At 64.7% G+C, this 14,610-nt stretch overlaps 3 protein-coding genes across 9 annotated transcripts in view; 2 read left to right on the top strand and 1 right to left on the bottom strand.

Moving 5' to 3' along the window:
- The window catches only part of CLCN7 (chloride voltage-gated channel 7), a 30,731-nt gene extending 29,353 nt beyond the window's left edge, over window positions 1-1,378 (top strand). For both annotated transcript variants that reach the window (XM_024233500.3, XM_054534471.2), the window contains exon 25: window positions 3-1,378. In XM_024233500.3, the coding sequence (XP_024089268.1) occupies window positions 3-89 (87 nt within the window). In that variant the 3' untranslated portion in view covers window positions 90-1,378. The remainder of the gene's footprint in view (window positions 1-2) is intronic.
- A 409-nt stretch (window positions 1,379-1,787) lies between these two features.
- CCDC154 (coiled-coil domain containing 154) lies at window positions 1,788-12,369 on the top strand. Of its 6 annotated transcripts, none has more exons than XM_054534472.2 (17): window positions 1,788-2,484; window positions 2,817-3,033; window positions 3,131-3,320; window positions 3,528-3,568; window positions 3,856-3,951; window positions 4,302-4,425; window positions 7,627-7,728; window positions 7,810-7,938; window positions 8,016-8,134; window positions 8,578-8,704; window positions 8,800-8,937; window positions 9,949-10,068; window positions 10,237-10,313; window positions 10,674-10,791; window positions 11,616-11,663; window positions 11,900-12,084; window positions 12,218-12,369. In XM_054534472.2, the coding sequence occupies exons 1-17, from the start codon at window positions 2,478-2,480 to the stop codon at window positions 12,297-12,299; spliced, it is 1,920 nt and encodes a 639-aa protein (XP_054390447.1). In that variant the 5' UTR covers window positions 1,788-2,477; the 3' UTR covers window positions 12,300-12,369. The 6 variants fall into 6 exon arrangements, with proteins under 6 accessions (XP_054390447.1, XP_024089267.2, XP_054390449.1 ...); XM_024233499.3 differs by having other exon boundaries at window positions 11,577-11,663; XM_054534474.2 differs by lacking the exon at window positions 11,616-11,663.
- PERCC1 (proline and glutamate rich with coiled coil 1) lies at window positions 12,173-14,191 on the bottom strand. The gene has a single exon (XM_054534478.1). The coding sequence runs from the start codon at window positions 14,142-14,144 to the stop codon at window positions 13,356-13,358; it is 789 nt and encodes a 262-aa protein (XP_054390453.1). The 5' UTR covers window positions 14,145-14,191; the 3' UTR covers window positions 12,173-13,355.
- Between the last annotated feature and the right edge of the window lie 419 nt (window positions 14,192-14,610).

Below are 14,610 nucleotides of genomic sequence, written 5' to 3'. Positions count from 1 at the left end.
AGGTTGTCGGGTTGGTGACCAGGAAGGACCTCGCCAGGTACCGCCTGGGAAAGGGAGGCTTGGAGGAGCTCTCGCTGGCCCAGACGTGAGGCCCAGCCCTGCCCATGGTGGGCACCGGCGCTGGCACCCCGGCCCTTCTGCACTTCCTCCCGGAGTCACTGGTTTCTCGGCCCAAACCGTGCTCCCCAGCAGTGGCAATGGCGAGCACCCTGCAGCTGGGCGGGCAGGCGGCAGGCGCGGAACTGACCCTCTCGCGGGACTGGCCCTGTTGTGGGCAGTGGTCTCCCCCCTTGGCGCCTCCTTGCGCAGGCCCAACCTTTGCTCTCCTCGTCTAGGTTTCTTTACCTCCAGGGATCAGCTGTGTGTGTGTGACCTCCCTACCGGGCTGTCGGCCTCTTGGGAGCCAGCGGCAGGGCCGGCACCTGCGTGCCTGTACCCGTGTGCGTGAGACAGAGCCCTCGACCCTGCTGCTGCCCCGAGGGCTGCCCTGCCCTGGAAGGGCTCCTCTGCCTCCACACCAGTGGAGTCTTCGAGATTTGGGAGCTGCTTGGCCTCATTTTCAGCCATGAGCAGATGGCCTGTGGTCCCTGGGCCTGAGCCACGGACTCGTAGCACCAGGGTTTGGAGGCTGGGACCGCCCCGGAGAGCAACTTCACAGTGGCGCCACAGAGGAGCCCCACGTGCACTCCCCGGCCTGCATCCGGCTTGGGTACACGGGCCCAGAGGACTGGGTGACGGGCCCTGTGCTGCGATGTTGAGAACTGAGGAAAACCTCCAAGGCCCTGAGCCCCATGCCCAGCCCTGCCTTGGTGCCCCAACCCCTAGAGCTTGGAGTCTGGGCCCCACACCCATCCTTGCCTTGGTCCCTGAGCCTCAGAGCATGGAGTCGCTGCCCTGTGGACACTGGCTGGGAAGGCAGGTCTTCCCCTAGCACATGGGGACCCCGGCCTCGGGGGTGACCTCCCTACCCCGCCCCTGCCAGCCGCCAAGTGCAAGTGCAGCAGGGGCCGCACTCCTGCCGGCCTCAGAGGACACCTGGCCCAGCACAGGTGGCTAGAAGGGCCGGTGGGCTCCAGGGCCGGGAAGCCCCCACCTGACCACCTGAGGGCCCCTGGGAGGCTCCTTTAGCCTGGCTGGGCTGGGTCTGGGGCCGCCACAGGCCCCTCACAGGGCGTCAGAGGCAACTTCAGCGTCCCTGTTAGAGCAACACGGGTCCCTCCGTGGGGGGCTGGGTGCGGCCCCCTGCCGTGTATTTCCTCCCCAGGGAGTGGGGCCTCCCCAGGAGCTGGCGCCACCACCCTGCTTAGCCCTCACAGGGCCCCAAGGCGTCCCGAGTGTGTTGGGTCTGAACGCGCGAAATAAAGAAATCCTCTCAGCCCGCCTTTGCCAGCGTCGTCCCTCCCACTGCACCCAGACCACGTCCAACAGCCTGGGACTTTCAGGACCCTGGGGTTGGGGAACCGTGTGGAGTGAGACAGGTGTGAAACACAGTGGCTGAGGCCACCCAGGGCACCAGCCACATCCTCTTCCTCATCCCCGCCCCTCAGCCTCCCTCCTGGGGGCCTCTGGCTCCTGGCTGGTGGGTCTGGGGGACAAGGCAGAGGCGCTCCAGGTGGAGGGGGGCGGGGCCGGGGTGCCCACGCTGCAGTGATGCAAGAAGAAGATTCCCAGGCTTCAGAGTCGGCGCCGGAAACTCAGGTCTGGGTTTCCCTCACGGTGGTTCTGTACTGAGGACCTGGAAGTGATCATATTTTGGATATATTCGGTTAAATAAAATCAGCGGTTAGGATTCACATCACTGCTTCTTGCCTTTTAATGGGGCTGCTGAGCAAGACTGGGGTTCCCGTGGAGCCCGGCTGTGCCCCTCACCCTGATGGTGCTGCCCAGGCATCAGGCTGAGCAACGCTGGGGTTCCCGTGGAGCCCGGCTATGCCCCTCATCCCGATGGCGCTGCCCAGGCCTCGGGCTCCGCTGGGACGTGGGCCTGGCTGTGTCTGGGGTGTCCTGGGGCTCTCGGCCTCCCTGCTCCCAGCGTCCCTCCCGGTGTGCCCAGGCCTGGTCAGGGCCTCCTTCCCCTCCCTCGGCAGCTGAAGGAAGTCCCCTTTGCCAGAGGACACATGTCTGCACCCCCTCGGGATGGGGTCCCTCAGATCCATCCAGAAGCAGGCAGTTGGGGGGCCCTGCGGGAGTGGGAGAGCTGAGGGCTAGAGTTCCACTGGCAGTTGGGCTGTGAAGCCACGAGGTTCTGGGGAGAGAAGAAAGGTTCCGGAACAGCCCCGCTGCCCCACACCTGCCTCCCTGGGGACCCTGGGAAGGCAGCCAGACGAGGGCAGCAGCTCGTCCCTCAAGGCCCAGAGCTCTCACGGGACTTCCTCTGGCTCCTGACCCCCCTGGCCTGTGCCCAGCTCTGGGCAACCTCAGAGGCCCCAGGCCCAGGCCACAGCCGCAGGCAGGGTGGCCGGTGCAGCCCAGCAGCCATGTCAGGTGAGCCAGAGCCAAGGGCGGTGTGGAGGAGCGGGGCGTAGGGAGGGGCCTGCCACAGGTGTGAGGGTGGGGACCGCTCTGCTTCTGACCCCAGGCTCCCTCCAGCTCGCTGGGTGGGGCGCTGCCTTGTTCCTCCTGCTCAGTGCTGTGTGTCTTCAGGCAGGGCTCTGGACTTCTCTGAGCCAAGCCCGTCTGGATCCTGTGTGACCCAAGGAGACGCATTGAGCTCTGGGTGGTGGGCGAAGGTCCTGCAGGGGTTTGGGGCCTTGTTCCTGTAAGCTCCAGTGGGAGCCGGGCCCCAAAGGGCAAACTCCCAAGATGCCTCCTCGCAGAGCCGGCCGACAGTGACCCCTCAGGGGCATCGGCCCCTTCCCAGCTGAGCGCCATCACTCTGGAAGACCTGGGGCTCCTCCTGGCAGGAGGCCTGGCCAGCCCCGAGCCCTTGAGCCTGGAGGAGCTCTCGGAGAGGTATGAGTCCAACCACCTGACATCCACGGCCTCTGTCCCCGAGCAGGACACTGCCAAGCGCTGGAATCAGCTGGAGCAGTGGTGAGCCCTGCGGGGGGCAGTGGGGCGGGAGGACCACGCCGTCGCCTCCGCCTCCACAGCGGGCACCGCCAGACTCGCCCACTCTCACCCTGGCCAGGGTGGTGGAGCTGCAGGCAGAGGTGGCCTGCCTGCGGGAACACAAGCAGCGCTGTGAGCGCGCCACGCGGAGCCTGCTGCGGGAGCTGCTCCAGGTGCGGGCCCGCGTGCAGCTTCAGGGCTCAGAGCTGAGGCAGTTGCAGCAGGAGGCGCGGACGGCAGCCCAGGCGCCCGAGAAGGAGGCGCCGGAGGTGAGTGGCTCCCCTACCCACCCACAGGTCAAGCTGCCCCTTTCCTCGGTGTTTAGCTGCTTCTGGGCCTGGAGCCCAGCTCACCCCTGCCGCCCAGGCCCAGGGCTCCCAGGGGCCAGTGGTGCCTGCTGGAGCTGGGTGGACTCCAGGGGCAAGTGCCAGACCCGGGTCTAGGTCCAACCCACAGCCTCCTCTTCCTTCTCGCAGTTCTCTGGTCTCCAGAACCAGATGCAGGCCCTGGACAAAAGGTACCCCCTCACACACCTAGGGGCACAGGCCCAGGGCGGGGAGGCGGTAGCGAGAAAGCAGCGGCAGGTGTGGTGGGGGGGTCCACATCTCCCGCGGGGTGTCGCTGGAGTAGGGGATACACATCCAGGTCCAGCTAGAAAAGGCTGGGTTTGTACGTGCCTGGGCAGCCTTCAGAGGCCCAGGAAAGCCATGGGCGGTGGCCACAGGGCCCCCTTGGCCAGACCCGCAGCCCCCAGAGGCTGCTCAGCCCGCCTGGGCCCCTCGGGAGTGGCTTGTTGTGTCCCAGGCTGGTGGAGGTCCGGGAAGCCTTGACTCAGCTCAGGAGGAGGCAGGCGCAACAGGAGGCGGAGAGAAGGGGCGCCGAGCAAGAGGCCGGCCTCAGGTGGGCGCCCACCTCCCGTGGCTGGCTCCGGAGCTTGCGTGGGGTCATTTGAGAGTCCCTGGCTGAGCCAAGACACGGGTGCCCCTGCCATGTGTCCCCAGTAACCCAGCGGGGCACCGCCCTCAGTGCCAAGCGTGCTGGGAAGCCTGGGCCCGCTGTGGACCCTCCGTGGGGAAGAGACTCGCAGCAGCCCTTCGCTGCCACCAGTGCTGTGTTTCCCGTTCCTCTGTTTTCCGGGGGGGCAGGGGGCGGGGGTCGTACACCTCCTGCCTGGCCAGCCTGTGGGTCAGCCTCACCCTGCTGGGCCCTCCGGCCAGCTGGGCTGGTGTGACCACAGCCGATTTCTCTAGACTGGCCAAGCTGACTGACTTGCTGCAGCAGGAGGAGCAGGGCCGGGAGGTGGCCTGTGGCGCCCTGCAGAAGAACCAGGAGGACAGCAGCCGGAAGGTGGACCTGGAGGTGGCCAGGATGCAGGTACCCCCAGGCCCAGCCTTCGGGGGGCCGCCCAGAGGGCTGAGGAGGAGACCCTAACCCTCTCGGCCTGTGCCATCCGATACGGCAGCCATTCACCACGTATCTGTGTCCATTGAAATCAGCTATAGTTGTAGACAATTTAAAACTCAATTCCTCAGTCACACATGCCCCATTTCAAAAGTTCAGGCCGTTCGGGCATGGTGGCTCACACCTGTAATCCCAGCACTTTGGGAGGCTGAGGCAGGCAGATCACAAGGTCAGGAGTTCAAGACCAGCCTGGCCAACATGGTGAAACCCCATCTGTACTAAAAACACAAAAAATTATCTGGGCGTGGTGGCGGGTGCCTGTAGCCGCAGCTACTCAGGAGGCTGAGGCAGGAGGATCGCTTGAACCCAGCAGGAGGAGGTTGCAGTGAGCCGAGATCGCGCCACTCCAGCCTGGTGACAGAGTGAGACTCCATTTCAAAAAACAAAACAAAACAAAAAAACAAAAGCTCAGGCCATGTGCGGTGGCTCACGCCTGTAAATCCCAGCACTTTGGGAGGCCGAGGTGGGAGGATCGCTTGAGCCTGGGAAGTCAAGACCAGCCTGGGCAACACAGCGAGACCTCATCTCAAAAAAAACCTCAGTTGCCACGTGGGGCCAGCAGCTGCAGATCCGGGCGTTCTTCGTCCCAGGAAGCTGCCTGTGTCCTACCGCCTCCACCCCTCCCCACACAGCCAGCGCCTGCCTGGGTCAACAGATCGCAGCCCCGAAGCCCCCTCCATGGCCACTGTCAGGCCCCAGCTTTCCCTGCACACAAAGCGGAGTTCACCTTCCTTGAGGACACGAGTTCCTAGAAGCCAGGGTCCCACCCACGAGGCTGGAACGGCTCACCTCCCGCTGTGGGTGGGGAGGGGACGGGCAGCTATAGCAGCCCGGGTCTGAGCTCCACAAATAGAGACCGGGGACTGCAGCCAGCTCCCATGCGCATCAGGCAGTACGCTGGGTGAGGGGCCAGGACTGCCGGGGCACCCCAGCTGCCACCCACATAGCTCCACTGCCAGGAGCCGGCAGCCTCCCTCTCAGTGCCCTTTAGAAAGTTATTGAGTGGCTCTGTGGAGCAGGCAGAGGTGCTGGGCTGAGGATTCCCAGGTGCCAGGTGTGGGGGAGCTGCCGCTCATGAGGGCGTCTGCCTTTCCGAGTCCGGGTGTCTGAGTGCTCTCTAGGGCCAGAGGCAGCAAAGCCAGACCGACAGTCATTTTTTGTTTTGAGGCAGGGTATTGCCTGGTTGTTCAGGCTGGAGCGTGGTGGTGCGATCACAGCTCACTGCAGCCTCAACCCCCCAGGCTCAAGTGATCCTCTTGCCTCAGCCTTCCCAGTAGCTGGGACTGCGGGCACATGCCACCATGCCTGGCTAATTTTTTTTTTTTTTTAAGACGGAGTCTCCCTCTGTTGCCTGGGCTGGAGTGCAGTGGCGCGATCTCGGCTCACTACAAGCTCCACCTCCCAGGTTCACGCCATTCTCCTGCCTCAGCCTCCGGAGTAGCTGGGACTACAGGCACCCGCCACCACTCCCGGCTAATTTTTTTGTATTTTTAGTAGAGATGGGCTTTCACTGTGTTAGCCAGGATGGTCTCGATCTCCTGACCTCGTGATCCGCCCATCTCAGCCTCCCAAAGTGCTGGGATTACAGGCGTGAGCCACTGCGCCCACCCCACCTGGCTAATTTTTTGATGTTTTGTAGAGACGGGGTCTCACTGTGTTGCCCAGGCCAGTCTCAAACTCCTGGGCTTAAGTGATCCTCCTGTCTCAGCCTCCCAAAAAGTTTTCTTTTCTTTTCTCTTTTCTTTTCCTTTTTTCTTTTCTTTTTTCTTGTCTTTTCTTTTCTTTACTGAGATGGAGTCTCGCTCTGTTGCCCAGGCTGGAGTGCAGTGGTGTGATCTCAGCTTACTGCAAGCTCCACCTCCCGGGTTCACACCATTCTCCTGCCTCAGCCTCTCAAGCAGCTTGGACTACAGGCACGCATCACCATGCCCAGCTAATTTTTTTGTATTTTTAGTAGAGACAGGTTTTCACCATGTTAGCCAGGATAGTCTTGATCTCTCGACCTCGTGATCAGCCCGCCTTGGCCTCCCAAAGTGTTGGGATTTCAGGCGTGAGCCACTGCGCCCGGCCTTTTTTTTTTTTTTTTTCAGACAGTCTCGCTCTGTTGCCCAGGTTGGAGTTACAGTGGCATGATCTCAGCTCACTGCAACCTCCATCTCCTGGGTTCAAGCGATTCTCCTGCCTCAGCCTCCAGAGTAGCTGGGATTACAGACAGCTGTCCATGTCTGGCTACTTTCTGTAGTTTTAGTAGAGACAGGGTTTCACCATGTTGGCCAGGCTGGTCTTGAACCTCTGACCTCAGGTGATCCACCAGCCTCGGCCTCCCAAAGTCGGAGTGAATCATTGCGCCAGTCACTGCTTGTTTTTGTAAATAAAGTTTTATTGGCACACAGGAACATTTTTTACATGTTGTCAATGTCTACTGTGGGGGCTGTAACCGCCGTGCTGAGAGGGTTACAACAGAGATCCCACGAGGTGGGAACATGTACCATCTGGCTTTTTACAGAAAAATATCTACTCTAAGGTGACCTCCTGGGGGGCAGGAGGCCAGCAGGGGCTTGTGGAGGGGAATTTTCCCGGGAGGCGCCTCTCCGTGGCTGACGAAGGGCCTGTGCCGCCTGCCCGCCCTTTAGGTGTATGAGATGCAGGGATGGGGCCGACTGCGCCTCCCCCCTCCCCTCACCTTCAGACCCTCGGTGCGGCAGGAAAGCAGCTGTTGGGGTGGAGACAAGGCCCCAAGGCTCTGCCCAGCCCGCCTGGTTCCCTGTGCATGGGGACACCTGCAGGACACTCCTGCTTCCCTGCCGGGGCCTGGTGGCGGCTGGGGGGCCTTCCCTGGGCGGCATCGGTGGTGGGTGCCAAGTGTGTCTGGACTCCACCTGAGCGTGGCCTTCTGATGCTTCACGAACCCATGCCTGGTCAGTCGTCTGGGTTACAGAGTGGTCCTGCCCGCCCTGGCTTTCTTCCGGCTGAGGGTGTGGCGGGCCCGGCTCAGCTGGGCTCGGGGCTCAGGGACAGCAGGGGACTCCAACTCTGATGGAGACCACGGGCAGGAGGGGGACCAGCTGCGTGTCCAGCAGAGGCTGCACACGGGACAATGTGCCTCCGCCCCAGGCCCAGGTGACCAAGCTCGGCGAAGAGGTGAGCCTGCGCTTCCTGAAGAGGGAGGCCAAGCTGTGCGGCTTCCTGCAGAAGAGTTTCCTGGCCCTGGAGAAGGTGGGAGCCTGCCCGCAGCCGGCCTGCCCTGCACCCCTTCCCAGACGCAGACCTGCAGCTGACAGTGGGATCTCCCCACAGAGAATGAAGGCCTCGGAGAGCTCGCGGCTGAGGCTGGAGGGCAGCCTGCGGGGCGAGCTGGAGAGCCGGTGGGAGAAGCTTCGGGGGCTGATGGAGGAGCGCCTGCGGGCCCTGCAGGGGCAGCATGAGGTGGGGCCGGGCGGGCAGCGGGCAGGTGGGGCCGGGGCTGGGGTGCGGGTCTCAGGGCGGCCTCCACCCTTCGGCAGGAGAGCCACCTCCTGGAGCAGTGCCAGGGCCTGGATGCCGCCGTGGCCCAGCTGACCAAGTTCGTGCAGCAGAACCAGGCGTCGCTGAACCGTGTCCTGCTGGCCGAGGAGAAGGCCTGGTGGGTGTCCTGGGGCCTCAGGTGCTGTCAGGCGGGGGGACCCTTGATGTCCCACTCAGGAGGGGGCCGCAGTGGCCGACTCAGCAGGGAATGACCTTGCCTCCCCTGAGCAGAGTGCTTGACTCCGAGGGCTGCAGCTGGATGGTGCGGCCGCTCCTCCCTCCTGTGGGGCCTCCTGTCCCTCGCCCAGCCTGCCCTCCCTGGGGCACTCAGCTGTGGCCATGGGGAGGGAACCCCTGTCTTGGTGGCCGTGGGGAGTGAACCCCCATCTTGGTGGCCATGGGGAGTGAACCCGTCTTGGTAGCACTGTGACCGTACCCCATCTTCCGATCCCAGGGTCTCCTGGGAGGTTCTGGAGCCAGCAGCCAAGCTCCCCTCCCTGGCCCAGGGCTGAGGGGTGGGCAGGCTCTGCTGAGGGATGTCTATGTGTCCCCAACCCCTAGGGACGCCAAGGGGCGCTTGGAGGAGAGCCGGGCTGGGGAGCTGGCCGCCTATGTGCAGGAGAACCTGGAGGCCGCACAGCTGGCTGGCGAGCTGGCCCGGCAGGAGATGCATGGAGAGCTGGCGCTGGTGAGGGGGTAGCACAACATGTCCCCAACGGGGTCCCCCACGCACACAGGATGGGTGCTCAGCCAGGCCTCCCCACTCCCACCTGTCCCCTGCAGCTCCGAGAGAAGAGCCGGGCTCTGGAGGCATCAGTGGCGCAGCTGGCCGGGCAGTTAAAGGAGCTGAGTGGCCATCACCCGGCTCTGAGCAGCCGGCTCGATCTGCAGGAGCAGATGCTGGGCCTCAGGCTGTCCGAGGTGCGCCAGGCAGTGGGGGGTCAGGCAGGGCTATGGGGAGTCCCCACCCCTCCGGCTCTCAGCCCACCATTGCCCCCAGGGTAGAGGCCTGACAGGCTGGTCCCAAGCCTCCCGTCCCACCCAGCGACTGTCCCCAGGGCCTGGGAGACTCCAAGCCCCAGAGACTCCTGTGTGGGGCAGGACAGCCGCTGAGCAGCCTCGGCCCAGCATCTGCAGCCCCAGAGGCCCGAGCTGGAGCCTCGGCTCATGGCCCAGCCATGTGGGCAGCCCACGGCGGGGCAGACAAGCGGCCTCTACCCCTCGTGCTCTTGTTCACTTTGTAACAGCTCTGTTGAGGTGGATTCACTCCCCACACAGTTCACCCGTGAAGGTGCACGATTCCGTGTGTCTATTCACAGTTTCAGAGCATTCATCCTTCAGGAAGAACCTCAGCCCCATCCACACTCATTCCCATCCCCACTTCCCCTGGCGACCGCTGGGCCCCTCCCTGTCTTGGGGGCTGCCTGTTCTGGACGTTTCCAGGAAACGGAGCCATACACCGTGCGGCCGCTGCGGCGGTGACACCCACGGGCATCCCGTTTCCCGCTCCTCGGGGCCTCGTGCACAGAGCTTCGCTCCTTCCACGGCAGCATAACATGCATTGCGTAGGCGCCGCCCCCTGGCTCCCGCTCATCCACTGACACACGAGCGCTGCTGCGAACGTGGGCGACACCCTGCGTTTCGGGGCTGGATCCCACTGGGGCCTGCCCTACCTCCCTCGGGCACCTGTGTGGTCAGAACAGCCCCCACGGGCCCTCAGCTGCCTAGGCCCTGCCTTGGCATGTGTGTCTCCAAAGCGTGCCTGGCCAGGCCATCCCAGCTGCCTGCAGGCCTGTGCACAAATGTCTCAGAGCTGGAAGTGGGGGTGGGGGCCGCCTGCCCCCCAGAGCTCCCCGTGTCCGTCTGTCCGTCTGTCCATCTGTCTGTCCCCCCTCTCTGGGCTTTGTCTCTCACTGGGCGTCTGTACCCCAGGCAAAGACCGAATGGGAAGGTGCAGAGAGGAAGTCCCTGGAGGACCTGGCCAGGTGGCGGAAGGAGGTTGCTGCACACCTGCGAGGGGTGTGGGAGAAGGTGGATGGCCTCCCCCAGCAGGTGGGCGAAGGCACAGCCAGCCTTGGTGTACTTGGGCCTTGGAGGTGGTGTGGGACCCTTCTCCCCCACCTTGTCCACTTCCCTCCTCCTTCTGCCTGTGCCGCCAAGGCCAAGGCTGGTCCTAGATGGCGCCCTGGGGCTGCCTGCCGCTCCCGGCTTTGTGTTCAGATAGAGAGTGTCTCCGACAAGTGCCTGCTTCATAAGAGCGACTCAGACCTCAGGATTTCCGCCGAAGGCAAGGCCAGGTACAGCCTCCAGGGCCCTGGGAGAGGGGCAGGGGCTCTGCTGACTGTCACTGGGCTGGGCCAGTCCCCACGCTGCTCTCCACAAGCCTCCTGGTGTCATGACAGACCTGTTCCCCCTGAGCCCGGGTCCGGCCCAGCACTGGGCTCACCCTGCCACCCCGATGCAGCCTCTGAGGCGCCTCCAGCTCCTCCCTCTACCCCCCGTTGGGGACCCCCACCTTCCCCACTGGAGGGGTGACAGGGCTGAGCCCCCTCGAGCCTCCTTAACCCTGTGGTGGCTGTGGGAGTGGCCTTTGTCCCCGGTCCTGGCCCTACCCCCGAGCACACCCCACAGCCAGCCCCGGCCTCTGGTGCCCACAGGGAGTTCGAGGTTGGGGCCCTGCGGCAGGAGCTGGCCACGCTGCTGTCATCTGTGCAGCTGCTAAAGGAAGACAGCCCTGGGCGGAAGATCGCGGAGATGCAGGGCAAGCTGGCCACGGTAGTCCTGGGGCTGCCCGCACCCAGCTGGGAGGGAGGGGGAGCTATCGGGTTCAGACGGGGCAGCCATGTGGAGAGGCAGGACCCCCAGCCTACGGGGCATTTTCCAGCCAGCAGGAGATGCTCAGAAAACCACCTGCCGGAGGCCAGTCGGGGTGGCTTACACCCATAATCCCAGCACTTTGGAAGGCCGAGGCGGGTGGATCACCTGAGGTCAGGAGTTTGAGACCCGCCTGACCAACATGGAGAAACCCCGTCTCTACTAAAAATACAAAAATTAGCCAGGCATGGTGGCGCATGCCTGTAGTCCCAGTTACTCTGGAGGCTGAGGCAGGAGAATCGCTCGAACCCAGAAGGTGGAGGTTGCGGTGAGCCAAGATCGCGCCATTGCATTCTAATCTGGGCGACAAGAGTGAAACTCTGTCTGAAAAAAAACAAAACAAAATCAAAAAAACCAGCTGTCCCTGGGCCACCCCAGCTTGTCTCAGCCTCTGGCAGTTCTAAGTGGAGGTACCTGCCTGGAGCCCCCACACCGGGGTGCCGTCCGCAGCCACGAGGGCCGGAACAACCCTGAGCCCTGGCCAGGTCCCCGCAGGGCCACTCTCAGGCTGCCACTTCCTCAGCGGAGCTTGTCCTAGGCCCTGCAGTGGGGGTGAGGACCAGCGTCTCAGCGGGTGGCCCCTGCCCAAGCCGTAAGCACTCAACAGCGGATATGGGGAAGCCTGTGGGGACAGCAGGACGCCAGCAGACTGGCCCTGTCTGTGCCCAAATGGGGGCCGTGTTTAGTTTCAGAATCAAATAATGAAGCTGGAAAACTGTGTCCAGGCCAACAAGACCATCCAGAACCTCAGGTTCAACACTGAGGCCCGGCTGGTGAGGAGGCCCTGCCCGGCCGGCACTGCCCAGCTCCCACCCACTCCCTCAGCCCTGCCGCCTCCCCACCTGCCCTGCTGCAGGCGCCAGTGTCTGTCTGTCCAAGTGTCTGGCCATGGGCAGGGTTTCCCTGAAGATAAATGGCTTCCAGGCTCCCAGTGGGAGATAAGCCCCCGTTTGCCATCCCCTGCCCGGAGGTCTGGCTCCTGGGTGACACCGGCGTCCTGGTCCCACAGCGCACACAGGAGATGGCCGCCCTGCGGGAGAGCGTGCTGCGGCTGCGGAGTGAGGAAGGCCTGCGGATGCCGCTGGGCAGCTGGAAGGCACTCCCATCCCTGGCGAGGCCGCGGGTCTTCATCAAGGACATGGCGCCTGGCGAGGTGGTGCCCGTGAACTGCTGGGGCGTGTACCAGGCCGTGAGGTGGGCAGCAGGGATCCTGGCGTGGCCTCCTGGGCCTTTGGGTCGGGGTTCGGGGCTGGGGGCCCACAGGCAGCAGATGGGCCACGGGGTGTGGGGCGGGGGTGCAGGGGCCACGTGCCGCATCTCCGGACAGGTGGCTGCAGTGGAAGGCGTCCCTCATAAAGCTGAGGGCCCTGCGGAGGCCAGGAGGGGTCCCAGAGAAGCCCCACAGCTAGGAGCAGGTGCAGCAGCTCACACCCTCACTCTTTATCCAGAAATAAACGTGCCGGCTTTGTACTCATTAGAGCTGAGGTTCCCTGATGTGTGCTGGGAGACAGCCTCCCCAGGGCCTGTGGGGCTGAGCGGGGTGGCGAGGTCCCGGGCAGCGGGGGTGCCCAAGGCTGGAGGGACCCAGTCCCTTGACCCCCACGACTCTTCCTGTCCTGCCCAAGCCCAGCCCGGCTTCAGGCTGTTGCTCTCCGTGGCACTTGAGCAGCCCCTCTCTTTCCCTGCCAGGCCCCCTAGGGCTGCCAGAGCCCTCCGGGGTGGAAGGGGCTGGGCTAGGGCCTGCACAGAAGCACCTAGGCCTGCCCCCGCCAGGACCAGGACCCGCTGTGAGCCGCCCCTGCCCGGGTTGTGAGGAGGACCCGGGGAAGCCCCCTGGACTCGGGCTCCCTGGCTCTGCCTCAGAGCCCCTCCAGCCCAGCACCCCTGCAGTGGAAGAGCCTTCCGGCATCCGGGGAGGAGACAGCCCTTGTTTGCTCTCTCGGTCGGGCAGTGGGCCCCTCTTCCTGCCTCTCCAAGAAAGCCCTCGCTCATCCTGCAGTCGCCGGCCCTGCCGTCTGCTGCCGGGGGCTCAGGGGAGGGGCTGCAGGTTCTGGGCCTCTCAGTCCTAGGGGCTCTGTGGGCAGGCAGTGGGAGGGCTGGCTCGGGGGGCTCTGTCCTCCACTGCCCCTTGCTGCTGACCTGGAATCTCTGGGGCTGGGCCCTCAGCCTTCCCTGGGGGCCCTGGTGGGTGGAGCCCCTTAAGCTCAAGCCTCCCTTTTCTGTGGGCAGGGCTCTGGGGGTCCCTGTGCCCCTCCAGGGGCTCTACTGGGGCTGAAGGCCAGGGCATGGCCAGGTCTGGGCACCACCCTTGCTGCTCCCACTGCAGCCCAGCCCTGGTGATCTCTGGGTTTGCCATGTGGTGGCCGCGAGGGACGGAGGAGGCTCTTCCCAGGAGGACGGGAGGAGAGTCCAGTGCCTTAGGGGTGGCCCCGCTGCCGCCAGCTAACTGTGACCCCGGCCCCTCGCTAGGCCTCGGCTGGCTGTGCCCCTTCCAGGGCTGGTGTTCCCCTGCCGGGCAGCTCAGGACAGGCCTCGGCTGACCAGCTGGCCAGCAGGTCGCTGAAGTCCGGCGTGCCAGGGTGCAGCAGGCCCAGGGGGCTAGGGGTCGGCTCCTTCCAGAAGGATGGGGGCAGCTTCCTCTGAGCCATAGGGGTGATGTGGCTGTACTTCCGCTCCAGCCTCAGGCTCCAGCCGGCCGCCGCCCTGGACCCCCAGTACCGCTGCAGCCCGTAGTCGAAGAGCTCGGCCAGGGGTCCCAGGGGCTGCGCCCTGTCCCCGCTGAGACCCGGCCTGTGCACCTGCCCTTGGGGGACCCTGGGCTCCGGGGTGTCCTCGTCCTCCAGGGACCCGCCGTGGGCCAGGTGCACCAGGTCCGCGTAGTAGAGCTCCCGGGCAGTGCTGCTGGCTGGGCGGCTGTCGGCGTAGACGTCGCAGGCATCTGGGTCCTGCCCCTTATCCTTGCGGCCAAAGTACCGCTGGATGTCGTCGCTGATGAGCTCTGAGAAGCGTAGCAGCTGCAGCGGCATCTCGGGGCTGCCGGGACCCTGTGGGGCTGCTTCCTCCGTAGCTTCTGCCCGGCCTAAGCTCGGGAGGATCTGGCCGCAGCCCCCCAGCCCCTCGCCCTCCTCCTCCTCCTCCTCCTCCTCTTCCTCCTCCGAAGTCTCTGGGGGCTCCGGATCTGAGGGCAGGAAGGGGTGGTGGCGCAGCAGGGGCAGCTGGAAGTCACACAGGGGCCGGATCACACCGGCGGCCATCTCCACGCGTCCCACGCTTCTGGGGCCTCCGGGGCAGCAGGCGCTGGCTGGGGAGGGAGACAGAGGGGCAGGTTCCCTGTCAGACCCGGCCATGCCCCCGCCGCCCTCGACTGCTGCACTCGGATCTCACACATCTGTGGCCTCCCGCAGAGACTTCCTCCGCTCCTGGGCTCCCAGTTGTGCTTGTCGAGGGCACGGATTGCCACAGGAGGGGGCGTGGAGAGACGGGGTGGGCACTGTGGTCGCATGGCCATGGCATGAGGGGGATGGCCGGCCAGGAGCTGTGAGACCTGCTGGACGGCTGGCCCAGGATGGTGACTGGGTGGGAGCAGTGGGGTCCCGTCGTGGGGGCAGTTGGGGACACGGGGACATTGTGGGGACACTAGAATTGTGGTCACTTGGGAGGGGAGGACGCTGGGCGGGAGAGGGCAGGCCCTGGGGATGGGGCCTCGAGAAGCCAGGCAGG

The sequence above is a fragment of the Pongo abelii genome, chromosome 18 (genome assembly GCF_028885655.2).
Source record: "Pongo abelii isolate AG06213 chromosome 18, NHGRI_mPonAbe1-v2.0_pri, whole genome shotgun sequence".
In the NCBI taxonomy this organism is placed as follows: domain Eukaryota; kingdom Metazoa; phylum Chordata; class Mammalia; order Primates; family Hominidae; genus Pongo; species Pongo abelii.
This window is presented reverse-complemented; position numbering and strand designations above follow the sequence as displayed.

What these genes read in the sequence shown, in the direction of transcription:
- CCDC154 (XM_063717160.1), top strand. An exon ending in CCGAGAAGGAGGCGCCGGAG is followed by an intron (nt 3,321 to 3,527) that starts GTGAGTGGCTCC and finishes TCCTTCTCGCAG; the next exon opens with TTCTCTGGTCTCCAGAACCA. An exon ending in TCCGCCGAAGGCAAGGCCAG is followed by an intron (nt 10,314 to 10,673) that starts GTACAGCCTCCA and finishes TGGTGCCCACAG; the next exon opens with GGAGTTCGAGGTTGGGGCCC.
- PERCC1 (XM_054534478.1), bottom strand. Translation starts at nt 14,144, where the DNA reads ATGGCCGCCGGTGTGATCCGGCCCCTGTGTGACTTCCAGCTGCCCCTG.